This window comes from Brachycentrus maculatus, unplaced genomic scaffold (genome assembly GCF_059751285.1).
Source record: "Brachycentrus maculatus isolate JH-2025_06_01 unplaced genomic scaffold, ASM5975128v1 h1tg000294l, whole genome shotgun sequence".
Taxonomy (NCBI): domain Eukaryota; kingdom Metazoa; phylum Arthropoda; class Insecta; order Trichoptera; family Brachycentridae; genus Brachycentrus; species Brachycentrus maculatus.
The window spans coordinates 175,001-199,405 of record NW_028281045.1 but is presented as its reverse complement, the minus strand read 5'-3'; the positions used below and the strand labels follow the sequence as shown (position 1 = coordinate 199,405).

At 33.0% G+C, this 24,405-nt stretch overlaps 1 protein-coding gene across 1 annotated transcript in view; it reads right to left on the bottom strand.

The window, feature by feature from the left end:
- NaCP60E (Na channel protein 60E) overlaps positions 1–24,405 on the bottom strand; it is a 153,353-nt gene that overhangs the window by 44,105 nt on the left and 84,843 nt on the right. The window contains exons 3-4 of the mRNA XM_088267409.1: positions 14,533–14,731; positions 643–862 (exon numbers count right to left, since the gene is read on the bottom strand). Of these exons, the coding sequence (XP_088123535.1) occupies positions 643–862; positions 14,533–14,731 (419 nt within the window). The remainder of the gene's footprint in view (positions 1–642; positions 863–14,532; positions 14,732–24,405) is intronic.

Sequence of the window (24,405 nt, the reverse complement as noted above, 5' to 3'; positions counted from 1 at the left end):
TAGCACTTTCTGCCCTTTAGCGGGTAAATATTAAGTTCAAAATATGCCTCTTTTGCTGGGATATGGTACATTTTATGGGCATTCCAAAAACATGCACAACTGAAAATTGATGATTTTTGATTTATGACGTTCTTGAAAGGAGTGAGCGACATGTACATTGGCGTCTTTATTGTTTAGAAGCAATATCTTCCATCCAACCAAATGCAGACAGGCGATTCTGTACAATAGTTTTAGCCTTATGCAGGCATTTGTAATTTGTAATTTGCAGAGGGCAGATAGTGATGATCAAAATACGTGAAATTTTTACAAACCTCTTGCGTTCACAACTAAAAATAGACTATTTTTGATTTATGACGTTCTTGAAAGGAGTGAGCGACATGTACATTGGCGTCTTTATTGTTTAGAAGCAATATCTTCCATCCAACCAAATGCAGACAGGCGATTCTGTACAATAGTTTTAGCCTTATGCAGGCATTTGTAATTTGTAATTTGCAGAGGGCAGATAGTGATGATCAAAATACGTGAAATTTTTACAAACCTCTTGCGTTCACAACTAAAAATAGACTATTTTTGATTTATGACGTTCTTGAAAGGAGTGAGCGATATGCTCCACATGTACAAAAAAAAAACAAAAAAAAGTACCATGTTATAGACGTTCTCCCAGTAGTCCAGAGTGATGAGTTGGAAGGTGGTCAGCATGGACCAGAGGAAGTTGTCGAAGTTGGTGTAGCCGTGGTTGGGGTTGGGTCCTATGCACAGACACGTGTAGTTGAGCGGGCAGTGGCGAGCCCCCGTGAGGTTCCCGCAGATCACGGGATCCCCCGCGAGGTTGTAGATCCAGTTGTTCTCTTCACTTATCCACCTGAAATAAAAATAATTTGTTAAACAATGTTCCAACATCAGCGAACCTCGCTACAAAAAAAATGTCGACGAAAAATATCTCGGTTTGGAAACTTCACCTATTTCATATTCTACTTTCATTCGAACCCTTATCCACATCCCAATGGTGCATAGGGCACTGCATCATATAAACGCAGTGTTATCTTAATCGTTAACACGCGAAGGAAAGGTGATCGGCCCTCCGCTTCAGGTACCAGTCCAGGGTAATATTGAATAAATATTAGAGTGAAAAAATCATTTTTATTTATTAAATAATCGAATGGGAATCGAACTCGGAACCTCCAGAACGGTAGACGAGCGCGCTGACCATTACTCTACGGGGGCGGACAAAACATTTTTTTTTACCATATGAATTACGGCTCTTTAGGCGTGGCCTGTGTTGAGCCGAAATACTTACATGTTAATACAAATTTTTATTTTTATTATTATTTGTTTTTATTTTTTTAATTATTAGATTATATACATTACATACAATAGATGCAATAACATATAGTATGAAGGTTTTACAATAAAATAATTACACTTGGACTTTATTTAATTCACTTTCTACCTTGTCCCTTCCAACGAGAAGCAACCATCGACGGACACTGTTCTTAAAGACATGATCACTACTGGAATTCTTAATGGTTTTGGGCAATCAGATACATTGTTCAATATAATTGAGAGCAGTTGTCAAGAAGTACGTTGCCCACCATGAACAAATTTTACTATTACGTGTGTTGCTGTTACGTTCAACAGATGACGATGCCATTGAGGTAAAAAAAGCTGCTTTATAGAAAAGTGTGTTTTTACCAGTCACATGTAAAAAGACGTGTTACATTTTTATTCACATACATAAAAACATGCACGTATTTGATAGCAACCTTGTGTTAAAATTTCAAAGCAAATATTTAATAAAAATGGAGAGAATTAAGATTTAGAACAAAAGAACATTTTTATTTTTATTTACGTAGACTCGTCGGTAATTTTAAAACTAATTTATGTAAGGCTTATACTAAAACAAATCTATCCATTTTTAATTAATGTTTTACTTAGTAAATACCACTATTTCTTAAAATCTACTGAGACACGTGTTTCAATGCATTTCGCATTATTTTCAAACACCGTAATGAATCAAAACACGTGTCACAGTAGATTTGAAGAAATAGTGGTATTTATTTAAAACGTTAATTGAAAATGGATAGATTTTACCACAAAGTGACTACCGAATCAACTAATGAAATTTAAAAAAAAACTGCCTAAAAGTAAAAGTCCGCCTTCGTAGTGTAATGGTCAGCACGCTCGGCTACCGTTCTGGAGGTCACGGGTTCGATTCCCAAGAAGGGTAAACTAAATATAAGTGATTTTTTCACTGTAATATTTATTCGATATTCCCTGGACTGGTAACAGAAGCGAAGGGTTGATCACCTTTCCTTCATGTGTAAACGATCAAGATAACACTGCGTTTATATGACGCAGTGCCCTATGCACCATTTGGGTGCGGATAAGGGTTTTATAGAAGTAAAAGTATTATTTGCCCTTAAATTAAAAATAAGAATAAAACATATAAAAAGCATAAAATCTAAAAGAAGCGGTCATTATTTTATTAAATTTAATTATTTAGTTCGCTGTCTAACGCTTTGCGTGTGTGAAACAGAACATTTCGATATAAAAACGCGTTGAAAAATCTCATATAAAATGATATTACAGCCTCAAACCATCATAATTTTGTGTACTTAATAATATTACATATTAAGTGGAATTTCACTTCGTGAAAACGACTTCCAATATAGCTTTTCTGTTTAATAATATTAATAAAACACACACGAGTGGATAACACCGCTTGGTTCACATAATACGCCCATATTCACAGATATACAGTAGGTGATCATATTGTCGGTTAAAAACTGTAATGAGACTTACAAAAAATAACGTAATTTTGTAGTTAAACACAAATCTCCAATTACAAACGTCATCAAAACATTCATATAAGATACGAGTACATACAAGTATGTATGCATTCTTGAAAAAGACAAGGTATTTGTCTACACCTGTTGGGTTTTATTCATATAAGTTACATATAAGTTTATACCCATTCCTGAAGAAGACAAGGTAGTTGTCTAAATTGGTTAGATTATAAATATAAGTTACAAACATGTAGGTAGGTAACCATTCTTGAAAAAGACAAGGTATTTGTCTTAACCGATTGGGTTATAAAATATATTTATATTTTAAAATTTTAAGGAATAACTCGCAAAGCCTCTATTAGAGGCTTGTCTGCAAGTAGGAAAGTAAGGATAGGGAAGGCAAATGTGAAAAATACATCACAAACACCCAGGCCAATTGAAAATAAATCTTTCTTGAATTTATTTTGTAATTGGTGGGAATCAAACCCGCGACGCCAGTTTCGCAGTCGAGCTTCTACCCAACTACGCCACAGCGCCTGTCATAAGTAACACAAGAATGTTTTCATTCCTAAAAAAAACAAGGTATTTTTGCAAACTGGTTGGAATAATAGTACTACAAATAGTTAACAGTAGGTACTAGCACAGTTTTATCAATTTTCTGAAGTTTAATTTTTTATTGTTGAATTAAACTTGTACTCATTTTCAAAATGTAAATGATTTCGTTCAATTATAAAAATTCCATAGCATTGAAATTAGATTCAGTATGGTAAGGTTAGGTTAGGTTAGGTACGATGTAATGAAATGAGACCGAACGTTAGTAATAAAAAAAGTTTTAAAACTAAAAAGTATATTTAAGTAATTCTAATAAGAAAAATATGTATCAAAGGGAAGATTTCGTTATGTTATATCTTGTAAGTAAGGTAATACGTGATGGAATCGTATAAAATATCATTTATACGATTCCATAGCCCCGAATTATTTTTTCAAGATAAGAAATAGAAGTATAGAAGAAATACCAAGAAGAATTAAAACCCATTGTGAAGAAAAGTTGTCAATGAGAAAATAAAATAAAATGAACCTAATAATGATGCCACCTACTGTACTTGTGTTAGGAGACAAAAAATTCAGAATCTAAATATTATTGCGTAATATAGGATGTACAATTTTAAGTAAACAATAAAAAATAAACGCCGTTTAATATTTAATATTTAGCTAAACTGGCAGTACACAATGGAGTTCTGGTTCAAACCCTTATGTATGGAAGCGAAGCATGGAGTTGGCAAAAGAAGGATGAAAGCAGACTGAATGCAGTCGAAATGCGATCCCTCAGACGAATGTGTGGCAAAACGATGTTTGATAGATGTTCGAATGATGAAATAAGGAAAGAATGTAAGGCTGAGATAAGCATTATCGATAAAATTAAGAAAGGTGTGTTGAGATGGTTGGGACATGTGGAGCGTATGAGTGAGGAAAGAACGGTTAAACAAATTTATGGAGCGAATGTAGTTGGAAAAAGAAGCAGAGGACGACCGAGGAAAACTTGGCACAATCAGGTATGTCAAATACTTGAAAGCGGCCGGGTCAGGAGTCGTAATAATCGTCGGGTATGTATGAGGAGATGCATGAATGTAGAAGAGGCAAATAATGTTTGCAAAGACAGAGTGGTGTGGCGTTCGATTCTCTCTGTCTACCCCTGCGGAGAAGCGGCGTGATGGTTAGTTAGTTAGTTAGTTTCGTTTAATATTTTTTAAAACTTATAAAAAAATGTAAAACTTACAAGTACAAAAACAAGGACAATTTGACATCTCAGCATAGATGAAGGAGAACATGGAATTCTGAGTATTTACAAGACTTACGACCTGTCACAGGCTGGTTTAAATGATCAGTATTGTTCTACTCACGATTTCCATATTCTTCCATATGCAGACTTTCATATTGTTCTTCATCAATGTTGTGAGATGTCAAAATATAAAAATAACTCCTGTGTTATTTTAAGATAATTTACATTTCGCTTACTCCTCTCAACAACGTCATGTATCAAAAACCGTCAATTTTCAGTTGTGCATGTTTTCGGAATGCACAGAAAATGTACCATATCCCAGCAAAAGCGGCATATTTTTGACTTAATATTTACCCGCTACAGGGCAGAAAGTGTTGTTTTTGCATTTTGCAGAAAAGGTATTGTTTAATTTTTTAAAAAAATATAAGTAATATTTTTCAAATGGAGAAAAATATTCAGGTTTTACCTAAAAAGATCAGTTGCACAGTAAAAAATTCAATAAGTGGCTTGATATTTATTTTATATACATTTGATTATATTTTTAAACTTTAAAAACGATATCCTGAAAAATTAAATTTTTTGATATATCGCCCACTCCTTTCAAGAACGTCACAAATCAGAAAACTTGATTTTTCAGGAGACCGATTTTAAAGTTTAAAAATATAATACAATGTTTTAAAAATAAATATCTAGCCATTTATTGAACTTTTTACTACGCAACAGATCTTTTTATGTAAAACCTGAAGATTTTTTCTCCATTTGAAAAATATTTAGTTTATTTAAAAAAATAATTAAACAATACCTTTTCTTCAAAATGCAAAAACAACACTTTCTGCCCTGTAGCGGGTAAATATTAAGTTAAAAATATGCCTGTATTTCTGGGATATAGTACACTTTCTGGTCATTCCGAAAACATGCACAACTGAAAATTGACGATTTTTGATTTATGACGTTCTTGAAAGGAGTGAGCGATATGACGTTGAAAGGAGTGAGTGACAGAGTTGTTGTTTATTATATAAAATGGAGTTCTACCAATAAATGTCAGTAAAAAACGTAAATATAATAATGCACTAGTTGATGGCCCACCCTGTACTTTCAGCTAAATATAAGCTAGACAATATCAGCTGTAAATGTTGTTTATAGCCAAATGAGTGAGCACAACTTTCATGTGTGTAATTAATTCGGTAAGTTCTGTCGGCAACCATTATTGTAATATCCAAATATGTACGTAAACTAAGAATATTACTACGCTAATTATTCAACATATCCATGAAACCTGAAACGTTTACTATTTGAATATTTATTACGGAAACTAAATGTTTTTTCAAAGTAGAAACAAATTATAGGCCTTTTTCAATAATTCATGGGAAAATGTAGACCCTTAAATTACTGTCAAATTACAAAATCATGTATTTTTTATATATTACAATGTGGATTGAAAATGCCATAACAAGGCGAAACAATTGAGGTAAATAAAATTCTTACGGGTTTTTAACAACAAAATAGAATTAAGTAGACTTAAAAAATCTGTGTTTGATTTAAAATACATAAATTCCATATAAATCACCATCGTTATTGAGATTTAAAATGAAAAAAAAATAACCCTCTTCAGGCGCTGAAATAGGCACTGAAATTTATATTTGAAGTACTAACATTGTGATTTTCTATTTTATAATTAAAATGTTACTTATTTTTTGACATCTCATCAAAGATGAAGAAGAATATGGAAGTCTGGGCATTTATGGTGCTGACGACCGTCATAGGCTGGTTTAAGTGATCACTTTACACACGTGTAACATTCTTGTATTCTTCTTCATCTTTGATGAGATGTCAAAAAATAATATGAAAATAACTCCTGTAATTGGAGATAATCCAGATTTTGTGAACAAGTATTTGAACACACTCAAAATGTTGTGAAATGTTACTTTGTTTTAAAAAATCACTATAAATCTTTTATTATAACTTAATCAATTAATTAATTTTAATGACTACCGGTTTCGAAGATAACCGCTTCTTTATCATGACTGAGTAATACAAATAGTATTAATCAGTTTATTAAGTTATAATAAAATATTCATAGTGATTTTTAAAAAAAAAGTTACATTTTAATTATATTTAAACTTATATCATATTTGGTAGATATGTTTGATAACCCCTTGTAGACAAAGTTAAACGTTTTACAGAAAGTATTCGCAGTCGATTAAGCAATTACTCGACTAGTCAGGGTTCGAGATTCGCCGAATCATCCTGAATAGTATGGGGAGGTTCCCTCAAGTTGGTGATTGAAGCGAGAGGAACGGTGATTGGACACTTTAGCAACAAGCCGAGATGCCGAATCACCTAAGCGATCATGGCTGATCGATATATGAGGAATAGGTGATATAACACACATCGCTCACTCCTTTCAACAACGTCATAAATATAAAAAACTTGATTTTTCAGGAGATCGTTTTTAAAGTTTAAGAATGTAATGAAACGCATTGAAAATAAATAACTAACTAACTAACTAACTAACCATCACGCCGCTTCGCCGCAGGGGTAAGCAGAGAGAATCGAACGCCACACCACTCTGTCTTTGCAAACATTCTTTGCCTCTTCTACATTCATGCATCTCCTCATACATACCCGACGATTATTACGACTCCTGACCCGGCCGCTTTCAAGTATTTGACATACCTGATTGTGCCAAGTTTTCCTCGGTCGTCTAATATCAAGCCACTTATTGAACTTTTTACTGTGCAACAGGTCTTTTCAGGTAAAACCTGAAGGTTTTTTCTCCATTAGAAAAATATTTAGTATATTTAAAAAAATAATAATAATACCTTTTCTTTAAAAATGTAAAAACAACACTTTCTGCCCTGTAGCGGGTAAGTAAAAAATATGCCGCTTTTGCTGGGACATAGTACATTTTTTGGGCATTCCGAATAAATGCACAGTTGAAAATTGACGATTTTTGATATATGACGTTGTTGCAAGGAGTGAGCGACATGTATCTCACACCCGGAGGAATTAAAACTCTCACAAAAAACGTTTAATCTAATTTACGAGATTTTTATGGTATGTGTAGGAATATGTGAATCGAATGAGTGAAAAAAGGATCTTCTTCTTAACCCTTATTCGCATCCAATGGTGCATAGGGCAGTGTTATATTGGGTTTTCACAAATCTGTACTCATCCGGAAAATAACAATTTGGAGAAACTCAGATTTGTGTAAAAGGATTTGGACACTTCCAAAATGTTGTTGACAAAATAACTGACTAAATTATGTTCATTAAAAAAAAAATTTTTTCAAGCGTTCTCCGCTTAATTAATTTAAAATAACGGTCTGTGCTAAATAAAAAAAAACTTAAAGCAAAATTGGGAAAAGGAGCAGAGGAAGACCGAAAAAAACTTAGCACGATCAGGTATGCCAAATACTTGAAAGCGGGCAGGTTAGGAGTCGAAACAATCGGCGGGTGTGTATGAGGAGATGCATGAACGTGGAAGAGGCGAGGAATGTTTGCAAAGACAGAATGGTGTGGCGTTCTATTCTCTCTGCCTACCCCTGCGGAGAAGCGGCGTGATGGTTAGTTAGTTAGTTAGTTTACTCAAATCGACCATAGATGTCACCGCAAACTCGCACACGATGCGAAATGTGAATTAAATTATATAAATCAAAGAGCAAATATTAAAATTGAAGTGTCTGTGCTAAATAAAAGCTTTCTCAAATCAACCATAGTTATTTACAGTGAACTCACATATAAAGCGTTATGAGATTTATGATAATATGTAGGAATAGTGTGGTTGTCGATCATTGGTAGAATAGTGAATATAACACGTGTATAAACTGATCACTAAAACCACCCTTTGACGTGTTTTTAGCCCTATAAATACCCAGACTTCCATATTATTTATTGATTTGGCGTTTACTTTGTAGAACTCCATTTTAATTTATGTATTTAAAATCAAACACAAATTTTTTGAGTTACTAAGTTGTATTTTATTAAAAAAAACAACACAAAAATGAATATTGTGACAATTGTTTCGCCTAGTTATGGCATTTTCAAACGAATTTCATAACTAAGCGAAATAATTGTCACAATATTAATTTTTGGATTTAATTAAAAAAAAAATACAAATTAGTGGACTCAAAAAATCTATGTTTGATTTCAGATACATAAATACCATATTATTCGCCATCTTTATTGAGATTATAAAATGTTGTGAGGAATGAAGAGATAAGGCGTAAGACGCAGCAAATCTTGGTCACAACTGTCGTCAAGAAAAGGCGATTCAGTTAGCTTGGCCATGTACTCTGCATGCCTCCTGAAAGCCTTAATCAAGCTTGCCTCTTTTACAAGGCATCAGGTTCGCGCCGCCCAGGACGACCACTGCTGACATTCGTCGGCAGTTCTCGTCAGAGCTTCGGGACGCGGATCTGACTTGGGAGGATGCAAGGGAGCTGGCAGCCGACAGAAAAGCCGAGAGACAGTTTGTGGACTCAATATGCTCCACCTAGGGAGCGGATATGGTTCAATTAAATTAATTAAATGAAAAAATGAAATAACCATTTTCAGGCGCTGAAATTGTTACGTTGACTTTTCAGGCAGTCTTGTTTCAGCTCGAGAAGATTTACTAAGTGCAGCAACGTAAATAAGGCCGCTTATTATTATTATGCAAACGTAGCTCGGAAGGTACTGTAAAGGTGGCGCAGAATGGGTACACGCCGTACGTACAACGTACATTTTTGTGCTAGCGCTGTACCGCGCTAATAATACAAACTGGAACTAGTGCCGAAGTAAGCTGGAACTTTCCCGTCTTGTTAACTGAAAACTAAGGCACCTAAGCGTATTACCGTTGTCGACCAATAATACCAAATGAGAACCATGTATACCATATACCATAAATACATATACCATACCATAAATTTGAAAAATAAAATTTTGTGCATTGTGCATTTTGATTTTTTTGTTTGTTTTTTTTTTTAAATTGTTTAAATATTGTGATATTTTTTTTTGTAATCGTTCAAATGATGCGGTGCCTTATGCACCATTGGGGTGTGATTAGGTTTAGATTGTGATAGATATTAATTAACACTCTCCATACACACATCATTTAAAACTTTTCAAACTAATAAGGGCACAAATTTGCTTACGATTTGCATATTTCTAGCTCCTAATATATCTATAGTATATGAATAAAAATATAAATGTTCGTTTGTTCAAAATCTAAAATCTCCTTAAGTTGTTCACCGATTGCTTTGAAAATCTATAGAAATAAAAATGTAACAGATGCCACGTAAAAATAACGTGTTTTTTAAACATCTTTTTATCGCAAAAGTAGTACCATCTCTTGAACGTGACATAGCTCATGGCTGACAGCATACCTCTTGACAGCTGCTGTCACTAAGCATTTTTAATATTTTTGGTTGTTAATTCCAGTTTCGGCACGTTTCTTCAGATATGTTATTATAGCAGTATGTACCACAAAACGATTTAATAATAAAAGCACAACACTTGTATAAAACTACTTTTGAGTTTATTAATGTAAACACGACTAGTTTTTGTTTGCATTTACTTTGATGAGAACATCTGTAGTTCTCAAAAGTAGTCGTGTTTAAATTCATAAACTCAAAAATAGTCTTATACAAGTATTTAAGCCATACATATTCTAGTAATCTTGTCAGTATGGGTCTCAAGCTAAGATTGCTTTTAGTAGTAACTCAATGTTTAAATGATTGTCTCACATTCGCGGTTATAATTAATGCCTTTGTCACTTGTGTGTTTCGGTATGTTGTGCCAATTTCAGATGGTGAGATGTTTTGGTTTGCCAATATTAAGGCGAAATCGGGCAACATGAAACTGAATTACTTGCTAGCATTCTCACACGAAAACACACTGAAATTGGCTGAAATTCAGACAGCTGGGTAGGAATAAATCGTAGTTGATAGAAGTGTAATTTATTTGCATTCGACATCTGTTGATAAGCGCTTAATTTTCTGTTCACCTAATACAACCTTCAATACTTGAGAATGTTTATTTAAACTCATCCAATACTGCAACAATTTACATCCTCCAATAACAGATCATAAGCTCTGTAAATGCTCAAAAACACTCGGGGAATATATGTGTACTTCCTCCTCTAACCCTTATCCGCACCCTATGGTGCATAGGGCGCTGCATCATATAGAAGCAGTGCTATCTCGATCGTTAAATACACGAAGGAAAGGTGATCAGCCTTCCGCTTCAGGTACCAGTCCATCATCATATTATACTGAAAAATCACTAATATTTATTTCGATCCTCTTGAGAATCGAACCCGAGATCTCCAGCATGGTAGCCTCTAGCTCTAACCACTACACTTTGGACGCGGACATCTGTATACACTCAATATAATTGTCGCGATTACAAGGTGTCCATATGGCTGCCGTATGTTTATATTCCCGTTGTTTTTCGTCTCTGTTGAGATATCAATAATAACATTCATTTGTCGTATAGGATCAAACCATCCATTATTATATAATTTATTGATTCGGCATCAACTTGTGGAATGACATGTTGATTATTCTAAAAATTAAACACTTGTATAATACCACTTATTAAATCTTATTTCATTACTTGTACTTTTAATGAAAATCACAAGTTGATGAAAACAACTGTAGTTTTTGAAACTAGTCGTGTGTAATGAAATAAAACTCTTTAAGTGGTTATACAACTGTTTAATTTTTAAAAAAATCATATTATTTTTTGACATCTCATCAAAGATGAAGAAGAATATGGAGTCTGGGCATTTACGGGGCTTACGACCGTCATAGGCTGGTTTAAGTGAACACTTTACACACGTGTAACATTCACCAATTCTACCCATTATTGACAACCACACTACTCAAATTCTTGGAAATTCTATATATATGAACCAATTTAGAAACCTTGTTCATGAATCACTAGAATTTCACTAGAGACATCTATTGGTGAGATGTAAAGAAGCTTTTTATTAAGCAGAAACTCTTATATTAGTATGTGAGATCCTACATTTAATTTTATATGTTTAAAATAATCTATCATTATTATATTTTTTTTCCATTTTATTTTCCAGAATTTTTTTAACTTACAGTTTTTTTTTCTTTAAAAAGATAAGTATATACTAAAATATTTCAATTCCATATTTTACTGTAGGCCTAAGCTGAGGTAGGCTAAAATACGTATGAGGTTGTGAGTGGGCTCGAACCCAGTAACCTTGACTAAGAGTTCGCAGCACTAACCACGAGACCACAACCCGATATAGCTTAGGAAATTAATTTAAACTAAAGACCATAACGATTATTCGGAAAACGCAGGTAAACGATGGTTTTCATAAACAGTTATCGTCTTATCCATTAATATTTGTTATTACTATTTGCCCAAACAAATGTAATATCAATCATAAAAGTACACGAAGGTTCTAAATTAAATTGCTAGTAATATCCATGGGATTATTATATTATATTAGGAGTATATTAATGTATCGTTATCCTTTTTGATGTCTGTACTTTCTGAACATTTAAACGTTGCGTTTCATTCTCTCATTGCTCGCTGATAGGGATGATTTTTAATAGTATATTATTTATTCCAATTGACTCCTTGCTAACGTTTATACAAGAGTTTGAGTGTATTTAGTAGTTTATTTTGTATCTTAAAAGCATTGTTAACGTTGTGGTATGGTAATATAACACTCTCCTTATCATTCATCGTTCATTTTGTGTAATACCATTTTAATACTTTCTTTAGCAGTTCTTTTTATGAAACCGAGCATTCTCATACATTTCATGGTTATTTTGTTTATGTGCGATAGAAGGCTGAGTTTGGTGTTGAATGTCTTGTAGATCTTCTATTTCTAATACTGATTCTAGGTATGCTTTGTTGAAAGAGTAATTAAAAAGTATTGGTTCTTTGTCCTTATGGAATCTCATAATTTGTCATTTTTGTGAGTTTAGATAAAGTTCATTTTTATTGCACCAATCTGGAAGTCTTCCCAGATTTCTTTCTAGTGTGTAACTGTCGTTTATGTGACGAATTGTTTTGAAAATCTATTGTAATGTATTAAACCTATTGAATGATAGTGATGATAATTGTAAGTAACGATTTTTATTAGTGTATTCTCAATTGTTATTGTACATATTTTTGTTAAGCTTTCCGTGCGTACCGCCCCAACCTTGGGATAGTGTATGGCTCCACGTTTCGGGCCTAGTGATTATTTCAAATTAACAATATTCATCGATTCCGTGCGTGGCAAATCGCCCACTCCTTTCAAGAACGTAATAAATAAAAAATCGTCAATTTTCAGTTGTAAATGTTTTCGGAATGCCCAGAAAACGTACTTTATCCCAGCAAAAGCGGCATATTTTTAACTTAATATTTACCCGCCACAGGGCAGAAAGTGTTGTTTTTGCATTTTGAAGAAAAGGTATAGTTTAATTATTTTTTTAAAATATATTTAATATTTTTTAAATGGAGAATAAAACATTCAGGTTTTACCTAAAAAGATCTGTTGCACAGTAAAAAGTTCGATAAGTGACTTGATATTTACATATTTTTGATATATTGTATTATATTAAAACTTTAAAAACGTTCTCCTGAGAAATCAAGTTTTTTTTATTTATGACGTTCTTGAAAGGAGTGAGCGATATCCAATAACCGTGTTTAATTTTGGATATATAACCCAACAATTCAAAATGAAATTCCACCAACTGTCTGCAGTTACAATGTCTTCGAAATGTTGATATTTAATCTGATTAGTTTAAAAATAAATAATTTGTATCCAAAAAATTATTCCACATGGTACATTCCACAGGTTAATATTGTTTGAGGCATTAGCCATAAATGGAACAAAAATAAATAAAATAAAATATTGTTAAAGAAATTATCGGCCGTTAGAACGGGGTCGGTGAATGGATTCCACACCTAAAACGGTAAACTGGGAAGTTTCGAGAACACTACGGTATCATCTGTTGCCGCAATATCGTGGCGCGAACACAAAACACAGAACGCAGAATACAATATGGAAGGGAACACAATGTGAACTAATACTTGGGAGAGTGCAGCAGATTTAGTGGCCAACTTGGTGTAGCGATGTGGTTACTTATAGCGTCTCACATCTGGACCTCCCTGGCTTCGAGAAGGCTTGAAAAATTGCTTAGTTTATATTGTATCGGAAACACACGTAAGCTATGTTATGTCGATACGTTACTTCAATGAGGAAACAAAGGAAATGTTCTTTACAACATGTAATGTAATGTTTCGAAATTGGTTCATAAATATATATACTGAATATATATATGAACTTCCAAGAATTTGAGTAGTGTGGTTGTCAATAATGGGTAGAATTGGTGAATGTTACACATGCCTTTGTGGGATCTTTTTTTACTATATTTTATATGTGTTTTTTGTATTCGTATTTTATATTATGTTGTATAATTAATGCAAAAGAATTTAAAATAAAGAAAAAAAATGCATGAAAAACCGTGTCACAAAGATTTTAATAAATAGTGATATTTACCAAGTAAAACTTAAATTAAAAAATATTGATTTTACCATAAAGTGACTGCCGAATCGAATGAAATTAAAGGAAATGATATAAATTATAAGTTAAAATAATAAAAATGAAAATGGTATTTTCTGGCGTTTCTCGTGTGTGTGATTATAATCCAGGATTCGGACCTCACATACTAATAAAAAAGCTTCTTTACATCTCACCAATAGACGTCTCTAGTGAAGTTCTAGTGATTCAAGAACAAGGTTTCTAAATTGGTTCATATATATAGAACTTCCAAGAATTTGAGTAGTGTGGTTGTCAATAATGGGTAGAATTGGTGAATGTTACACGTGTGTAAAGTGATCACTTAAACCAGCATATGACGGTCGTCAGCCCCGTAAATGCCCAGACTTCCATATTCTTCTTCATCTTTGATGAGATGTCAAAAAATGATATAAATTACTTTTATCTACTTACTCTTTCCACGCGTGGTCCGTCATGTTGCCCATCGTGAAGTTCTCGGCGGGCATGTTGAGGACGCACTTGTTCCGAAGCTCGCCCATGTAGACCTGCAGCGCGAACAGCGCGAACACCATCAGGCAAAAGATGGTCAGCGTCATGACCTCGGCCAGCTGCTTGAAGGAGTGCAGCAGTGCGTTGATGATGGTCTTCAAGCCTGGAACAACGAACAATTATTTCAAATGATTAAATAATATATTTTTTTTAAATTCTTCACCTTTGCTTTACATTTTTCCTTTATTTTCAGAATCCACCCCCTTGACTAACTATTGCTCTCCTTATTTAAAGAGCAGATAATTATTTAGCAGAGGAAGACCGAGAAAAACTTGGCACGATCAGGTATGCCAAATACTTGAAAGCGGCCAAGTTAGGAGTCGAAACGATCGGCGGGTGTGTATGAGGAGATGCATGAGCGTCATAGGCTAGTGAAGTTCTAGTAATTCTAGAACAAGGTTTCTAAATTGGTTCTTATATATAGAACTTCCAAGAATTTGAGTAGTGTGGTTGTCAATAATGGGTAGAATTGGTGAATGTTACACGTGTGCAAAGTGATCACTTAAACCAGCTTATAATGGTCGTCAGCCCCGTAAATGCCCAGACTTCCATATTTTTCTTCATCTTTGATGAGATGTCAAAAAATAATAAGAATAATACATATTTCAAATCAAATTGAGAGACCTTTGAAACCGCGTATGAGGTCTGAATTTTAGAGTCGCATCCTTGGAACGTTAAAGGATGAAGAAGACATGTTTCCTAGAATTCCTAGAATTTATAATTATTTCAATTAATTACATAAAAGAAAAAATGGTTGGAATCTTTCCAACGTTGGTATCACTATGAAAAGATAACGCATTAACTACGAAGTGTACGTAATCGATCTTTATTTCTAACGACTTTGTCATTTTGAAACGGGTTGTCAATCAGTACTGTCACGAAGTTAATGATACTGAAAAGAAAATTAATGAACATGATTTTACCAACTAGAAAATATTACGTAAGAAAAGCGTCGAATTTACTTAAAAATCATCCATTTTTGAATCTCAGGTAATAAAAAAGTTAGTGTGATTGTATGTATTTAAATTAATTTAGTAATAAAAGCGATAAATTTCCTTTTACATATACCATTTACTCAGTAAAATTTAATGTGAAAATGGACAAATATTCTTTTTTATTAAGGCACCGAGTGGCAGGCTTCCGGGAGAGGCTGATGAAGAGCTTCAACCTCATCATAAAGCGGGTTGTGGAGCACAGATGGGGGATGGACATGTGACGGCACTTTAGCACAGTGCTGCGTTTACCAGCGAGCTAATGTTCATCTACATCTCTACAAATTTATTATTTTTTTTCCTTTCATTCTCTTATTTGTTTAATAGTTTTAATTTCATTGTATAAAAAAATGTTGTATAACATATATCGCTCACTCCTTTCAAGAACGTCATAAATCAAAAAACTTGATTTTTCAGGAGAACGTTTTTAAAGTTTGAAAATATAATACAATGTATTAAAAATAAATATCAAGCCACTTATTGAACTTTTTACTGTGCAACATATCTTTTTAGGTAAAACCTGAAGGTTTTATCCCCATTTAAAAAATATTAAGTGTATTTAAAAAAATAATTAAACAATACATTTTCTTCAAAATGCAAAGACAACACTTTCTGCCCTGTAGCAAGTAAATATTAAGTTAAAAATATGCCTCTTTTGCTGGGATATAGTACATTTTCTAGGCATTCCGAAAACATGCACAACTGAAAATTGACGATTTTTGATGACGTTCTTGAAAGGAGTGAGCGATATGGCTGACTAAGTATTGCACCCACCACTTAGTCAAGCTGGAATAAAGAGTTATTATTATTATTTTATTTTTTTTATTTTTGGAATTTATCACAATCTTTCTCCATCCTCATTTTTTTCTGGTAGGGCATTAAATTTTGTTATCCCAATAAACTTGTGTTATTGTTTTTGTTCTTATGCTGATACTGGATTTTCAATTCAATTCAATGTATTCAATAATTTATATATACATTACAAACTAACATTTAAGGCGTAAACATAAAAAAAAAAAACAAATTAAAAAGTAGGCAAAAAGACTTGTTAAACGTGTAGAAGAATCCCGCTTCGGAAAACTCCTTCAGACACATGGAACAGATCAATATCCAATGTGATATTGTTCAATGTAGCTCTTCCTACAGGCATAACCATCGACAGGTCGGTCCTGTGTATAGGAATGTGAAACAATCTATGCCGACGCTGTCTTAGGTAACTATCGGGAACATACAGATCAATGCTCCGGATAATTTCAGGATTATCGATCATACCGCGCAACAATCGCAACAATGGATTTGTTTTTGGCATCATTTTTACTACAAAGGATACATCTCTATCGCTAAGCTTATCGCGAATTTGAATTCTCTCTAACCAACCAATTAGCTTGGCAAAATTGAATTTCCGGCAACATTCAGCTAGGGGTAAATGTAAATGAAACAGTATATTAATCTAATATCCTTTTTTAAATTAAAAATTAGCTGTACCCGGCCATGCGTTGTTGTAGCTCGGTCTGGTCAAATTGGAAATAAAGAAAATAAAGGCAAAAATTCCAAATGCACAATTTCACAATCCTTGGGAAAATATGAAAAAATATATGCAAAAATAATGTAATTGAAAACAAGAAGTCAAGAAGCGCGCTGTTTGCCATGAGCGATGTTTTGTATGGCGTATGTTACTGTTAAGTTTAATAGATGGCGCTGCCATTGTGATAAAATAAGGTGTTCAAAGAAAAACATGTTTTTAGTTGTAACAGGTAAAAACACCCATTACAGGTGTATATAAAAACATGCGCGTATTCGAATGTGTTACTAATGTGTAAAGGCAACTGCCGTAACTTAAGTTGCGGCTGTTTGGCGTAACACAGCTCAAAGCATAGTTATAGCTCGTTTCTATCATATACAATCACAGATTTTGCTCTATCTCTTGCCTTTATTGAGATATTCATTATCCAAGTAGACGAAAAATTGTATTAATTTGATACATGTATTGGCGAAAAGCATCACTTTAAGTTTACAATAAACGCGTTTATCTCAAAACTACTGTTTTTAACTTGCGGCTGTTTACCTTTGCACATTAGTGTAGTTGTGTCAATATTTTTATCAATTTGCAAATTACCTAAGGAGATTCAAGATTTTTAACAAACGAATATGAACAATTTTTTATATATTTTTTCTAATCCTTATTCGCACCCAATGATGTATAGGGCTCTGCATCATATAAACGCAGTGTTATCTTGATCGTTAACACATTTATTTATTGAACGGTTAATGCCTTTAATGTAATACATATATACAATATGTATGTCAAATACTTGAAAGCGGCCGGGTCAGGAGTCGTAATAATCGTCGGGTATGTATAAGGAGATGCATGAATGTAGAAGAGGCAAAGAATGTTTGCAAAGACAGAGTGGTGTAGCGTTGGATTTCTCTGCCTACCCCTGCGGGGAAGCGGCGTGATGGTCAGTCATATATATACAATATCTAATATACTAATGAATACACTAATAGAGAAACAAAAAGTCTTAAACATACAAAATAACAAATAGTAAGCACTGGTACACGTCTCCTTCACACACTATTAGCGAGCAGCGTGAGAGAGTGAAACACGACGTTTAAATTTATCCATTGTAAAATAGAAAATAAATGCTGAGAAAGTAAAGACTTCAAGAAAAGATGAAGGAAGGATGTTCAGCCTTCCGCTTTAGGTACCAGTCAAGGGTAATATTGAGTAAATATTAGAGTGAAATATTTACTTATATTAATTTGTTATTAAGGGTTCGATTCCCAGGGGGGGGGGGGGGGGGGGGTCAAATAAATATAAGTGATATTTTCACTGTAATATTTATTCAATATAACCCTGGACTGGTACCTGAAGCGGAAGGTTGATCACCTTTCCTTGATGTGTAAACGATCAAGATAACACTGCATTTATATGAGGCAGTGCCCTATGCACCATTGGGGTGCGGATAGGGGTTTTATTATTATTAATTTGTTATATTACCATACTACAAAGTCGACAATATTTTAAATAAACAAAATACATAATTAAGTAGTAAGGTTTACGAATCCTCGTTCAGAACTTATGTTATTTCTCAATAGAACTGGCGTTCTTTCTTAAACGGTTCTAGAAATCAATCAATCAATCATGTCGAGGCCCGGCTCTGTGCGGAATGCAGAGGCGAGCATTACTCTCGAGCTAAGTGAGCCTGAGCAAGGTCTGTTATTCAGAAAGCCTGACGAGTGGCGGGGCGTGAGGGGTTAGAGTCTAGAGTCGAGAGTCGAGAGCCGAGGGTTGAGGGTCGCCCCTCGAGCGCACCCTTCGTTATTGTCCCCGGGCATTGTTCGAAGGCGGAAGAAAGCTGAAGGGCTGTTGCGCTGGCGCTGATGTAAAACTAACATTTTTACCACTTGAACCGTGATACGGGAATGTACGAAAGCACAGCTCGAACGAAAACAAACAACGAGGTTTGGATTCACTGCATTGGCAGATTTGAAAAATATTTTCAATATAAATACGAGATATTTTACTTTATGGTATAAATACATTAAAATAAAATAGCAAAAAAGTGACGATAAACAGCAAATAAAGCACTTTGAGTGTGTCCAAATACTTGTTTACAAATATGTGTTTTTCTTCCGCTTTAATAATAATAATAATAAAACCCTTATCCGCACCCCAATGGTGCATAGGGCACTGCGTCATATAAACGCAGTGTTAACTTGATCGTTTACACATGAAGGAAAGGTGATCATCCCTCCGCTTCAGGTACCAGTCCAGGGTAATATTGAATAAATATTACAGTCTTCCACTTTAAGTAGGTTATAATTTGACCAGTTAATTTAGAATTTTTTATTATTATTATCTATTCCTAAGCGGAGATAATCCAGATTTGTGAACAAGTATTTGGTCCTTGAAGCGCAGGAGTGATCACGTTAATGTAAGTAATGATTAAGATAACACTGCGTCAATTCGATACAGTGCCCTTTGTTTATATATATAAATATATATATATATATATATATATATATATATATATATATATATATATATATATATATATATATATTTATATATATATATATATTATATATATATATATATATATATATATATATATATATATATATATATATATATATATATATATATATATATATATATATATATATATATATATATATATATATATATATATATATATATATATATATATATATATATATTGTAATTTTGGAATGTACGAGATTGAATGGGGATCAGGATCATAGAGGTACTGTTTAGAGCTGCCCAAGACAAGGACAATTACTCTCAAGTGATAGTCGACGTCAGGGGGACTTGACATGACACGCACAGTAGAAGACGAGGAAGTTGTGTAAAAAAGTGTAATTGATTGTTCATTGAAATAACTTAAAAATTAATTTAGTTAACTTTTGTTTTTTTTTAACCAAATGATTATTGTTTTGGTTGTGAGATTCAAAACAACAGTATTTCAACATCAATTACAAATAAACTATGTATCTTCGATGTCATTGCGGTTTCTTAGCCGAGAATTGGTTTGGTTTGGTTTCCCGACTAAATGTAAACTTGCTTACTATCAATATTGTCTTTAATGTGTGATACATGTTTACAAAATACATATTCAGTTCTGTCAAGTGGCTGAAAATGTGCAATTTGATAGTTCTGTTACAATTCTCAAAAGGATTAGAGGACTTAATTGAAAAGTGAAAACGAAATTGCTAAACTGAAAACAGAGAATATGTGTACATGAACGAACCAATGAGAGCGATGATCAAGAAAAATAAATATGCATATATTAAAATGAATTGGGTAGAGATAAAGCTTAGATTAAAATTATGGATAATTTTTTGAAGTCTTTTATTTTTTTTTCATAAAGTTGAACCACGACTCTATGCTGCATAAAATTATCTTAAATATTTAACAATTTCTTTATCTATAAATTATATTTGAAGCACTTACTTTGTGATTTTTTCATTTTATAATTAAAATGTAACATTGTTTTAAAATCACTATAAATATTTTATTATAACTTAATTGTAATGTCTACAGGTTTCGAAGGTGACCGCTTCTTTATAAAGACTGATTAATACCTTGTCATTCCTAATTCCTTAATGAATTAATACCTCATTATTGCTAATTTTCTAAGCATTCATCGTTTATCTAGAGTAATGCCACTTAAAAGTGGTATTTTAAGTAGCATTATACAAAGTGAACGATGAATGAAAAACTGTGAGTAATAAAACCATACCACAAAGTAAACAGTGCTTTAAATGTACCATACAAAATAAATTATCTTTCATTTCAACTTCGTCATATCCAAAAACATTTGAATACAAAAGTCCAAATTTTCATTATTAAAGATTTTCAATATTCGAAATGCCCTTGGTCGCTCAATACAGAAAATGAGTCTTAGCTATTATTTAAGTTTTCATCTGTATCGGAAAATTCATATTAAATCGATGATAAACCATCGTAGCCCTCGAAGAAAACGGATTAAAATATATAAATACGTTTTATGATTTTGAAGCTGAAAACTTATATACTCGGTTTAAATTGACGAACAACAGGGTGAATGATGAAGATAATGCAATATAAAAAAAGTGTCTGAGAAGGAATGAAAATACACCAAGTTTTTATTATCGGATTCAGTGGCTCTTTGATACCGACTTTATTACTCTTATTTGGGGTGTGTACATATATAACGACATCAACCCTTAGCATAGGGAGTAGATGTGCTGTCAATTTGGCTTTGTATTCATTGTCCATGGTTGATAGGTAATACACATTTTCTTTGAAGAATTTCTTAAGGACATTGAGTGTGGACACTAATTACACAGGTATCATAATTCCTTTTATAATGTTATGACAGGAAAATGCCGTTTTAATTAGTTTGTTCGATAAGTCTGATCAAATTTCTTGTACATATCGGTTACTATCTCCCAAATAAAATTTGGTCATGTATTAATAAATTGGTAAGTTGGGCAGCATCTTTTGTCGAAATTTCACATCTATCAAAATTTCAAATTACATACGATAAAAAATATTTAAAAGTTCATATATACAAGTTTCTAAATTAATGTGATATGGGTCTTTAAAAACGGGCAAAATGGTGGACGTTACTCAAGCGTATAAAGTGATCACTAAAGGCCATTTATATTAGGTTGTAAGAACTGGAATGCTTAAGACAAAAAACAATATATGCTTAGACTCAGTTAAGATATCTTGATATATCATTCGTAGGATAAAAATTCAGTATTGTTGACAAATAAAATAATTAGAAACTCGTAAAATTGAAAGTATCTAAATTAAGATGTTATTTTAGGTCCTCAATATGTGAAAAAATTCCAAAGAATTTTCACCTATTTTCAAGTGAAAAAAACTATGCACTTGACATAGTTCTCAACTCATAGCAGCACCATCTATCAATTCCAAGTAAAACGAATAAATGCTGAGTTAATATTTTACGTATATATTATTATCAACCATACTTATGAAGTTTTTTAATAAGAAAATCGTTCAAATAAAAACAGAATACTTCAATGTTTCTGCTAAAGAAAATAGCGTTATCTTCTTACAACCTTGAATAAGCAAGGATTTAATATGCTAATTGCTAAGTTAATAATATGCTAAATTTCCTAATAACCAGCCAGGGTAACAACGCCTTTTCATATATACTGAGAAAAACATTTTTTAAACGCCTACTGAATTCTCACGTAGAACAAATATTACTAAAATAACTGGTTTGCGAAGATTTTACTATTGTAATGTAATGGACCTTTTCAGGGCTGTGAAAAACGGCTAGAGGTTGCTTCAAACGACTTTGAATACCGACGAAGAGATAAGTACGGGGTTTTCGCACCGTTTGGGGACCGCAGATCATTTTTCCGATACTATATAATGAAAACATTTTTTAACGCCTACTAGATTCTCACGCAAATCAAATATTACTAAAATAACTAGTTAGCGAAGATTTTATTATTGTAATGTAATGGACCTTTTCAGGGCTGATAAAAATAACTAGGTTTGCTTCAAGCAACTTTAAATACAGACAGGGTTTTGGCACCGTTTGAAGACCATGGATAATTTTTTCCGATCCTAAGTATGTTATGATTTTTTTAAACGCTTACTCGATTCTGACGTAAAACAAATATTACTCAAATAACAGGTTTGCGAAGATTATATTATCGTTTTGTAATGGACCTTTTTAGGGCTTCTAAAAATAATTGGATGTTGCTTCAAGCGACTTTGAATACGGACGAAGAGATAAGTAAGGGGTTTTAGCACTGTTGGAGATCGCAGATCATTTGTTCCGATTCTTAGTACATAAAAGTATATAAAAGAAAAGAATAAAACTATTATACCATTAATCAAATTAAAAAATAAACCTTGAGTGCAAGTCGCTCTCCAAGCACAAGAGTTCCGTTTTTTTTTTGCGAAACTAAAATTATAAGTTTGTCATATGTATGAATGTAAAGAAATTGCGTCAAATTTTATTAAAAAAAAGCTTTATTAAAAAAAATTTACGCCCACGTAAATAAAATATTACTCAAATAACAGGTTTGCTAAGATTTTATTATTGTAATGTAATGGACCTTTTTAGGGCTTCTAACAATAATTGGACGTTCCTTCAAGCGACTTTGAACACGGACGAAGAGAGAAGTACGGGGTTTCGGCACCGTTTGGGGACCGCATGTAATTTGTTCCGATCTTTATCGGGACCATTGAAAGACCCTTTGTTTTTACATTGTCTGATACCAGTTGATTCGGAGCCCCTAATGCTAAATAATTTATTACGCAAAGAACCTCTTTTGAGTATTTATCGTTTTGTCTAACGGGTCCTTTGTGATTTTAATTGAACGACTGATTGTGCAGTTTATGTAATTTCGACCAAACCGCTCCTCAAAAGCTGAAGAAAATTTATGTAAAAAAAAGTATTCATCGGTGTTGACTTGTATCACTAAATCTCAAAATCTGTATAAATAAAATCAAATAAAGAAATATTTTATGTATTTAAAATCAAACACAGATATTTTAAGTCTACTAAGTAGTATTTTGTTTAAAAAAAAGACATAAAAATTGATATGACGACAATTGTTTCGCCTGGTTATGGCATTTTCAAACGAATGTAAATAATCGAATGCTCAAAATCTTACGGCCAAAAAAGAGTTCACAGATCAATTAGAACCTAAACTCTGACCGTGTCAAAAGTTTACGTAGCCGGAAGGTATGTTTGAGGAGATTTATGGATGTGAAGCAAACAAGAAGAAGAAAAAAGGATGTCAGGACAGACGAGTGTGGCATTCTATCCTCTCTGCCTATCCCTTTAGTAAACGGCGTGATGGTAGTTAAATATCATATATTTATATAGATATACATACACACATAGACATATAATATAAGACGCACATTTTTCTTAAAAAATGGCTATTTATTCGATGCCGCGGGAAACCTATCTGGCAACATTGTAGTGATGGGAATTGTACAAAAAAAATACTAATGAAGTCCACCACACAGCACTACATGTGCATTTGTAGTCGCGAGTGTTTTTGCCTAGAATTTTCACTCATGAATTACATGAAATTATAGTAACTTTAAACATAAAGAGTAAATCCACTCACGAGTAGGCATAGGCTATGAAACTTATAAAGTTGTAGCCTGAGTAGGGACATGATAAGCGGTGTTGCATAAGCCGTAGCTAGATTTCAGAGTCACTTGGACGTTAGGTAATAAAAAAAACATTTGGAGTAAAAAAACATATGGTAAGAA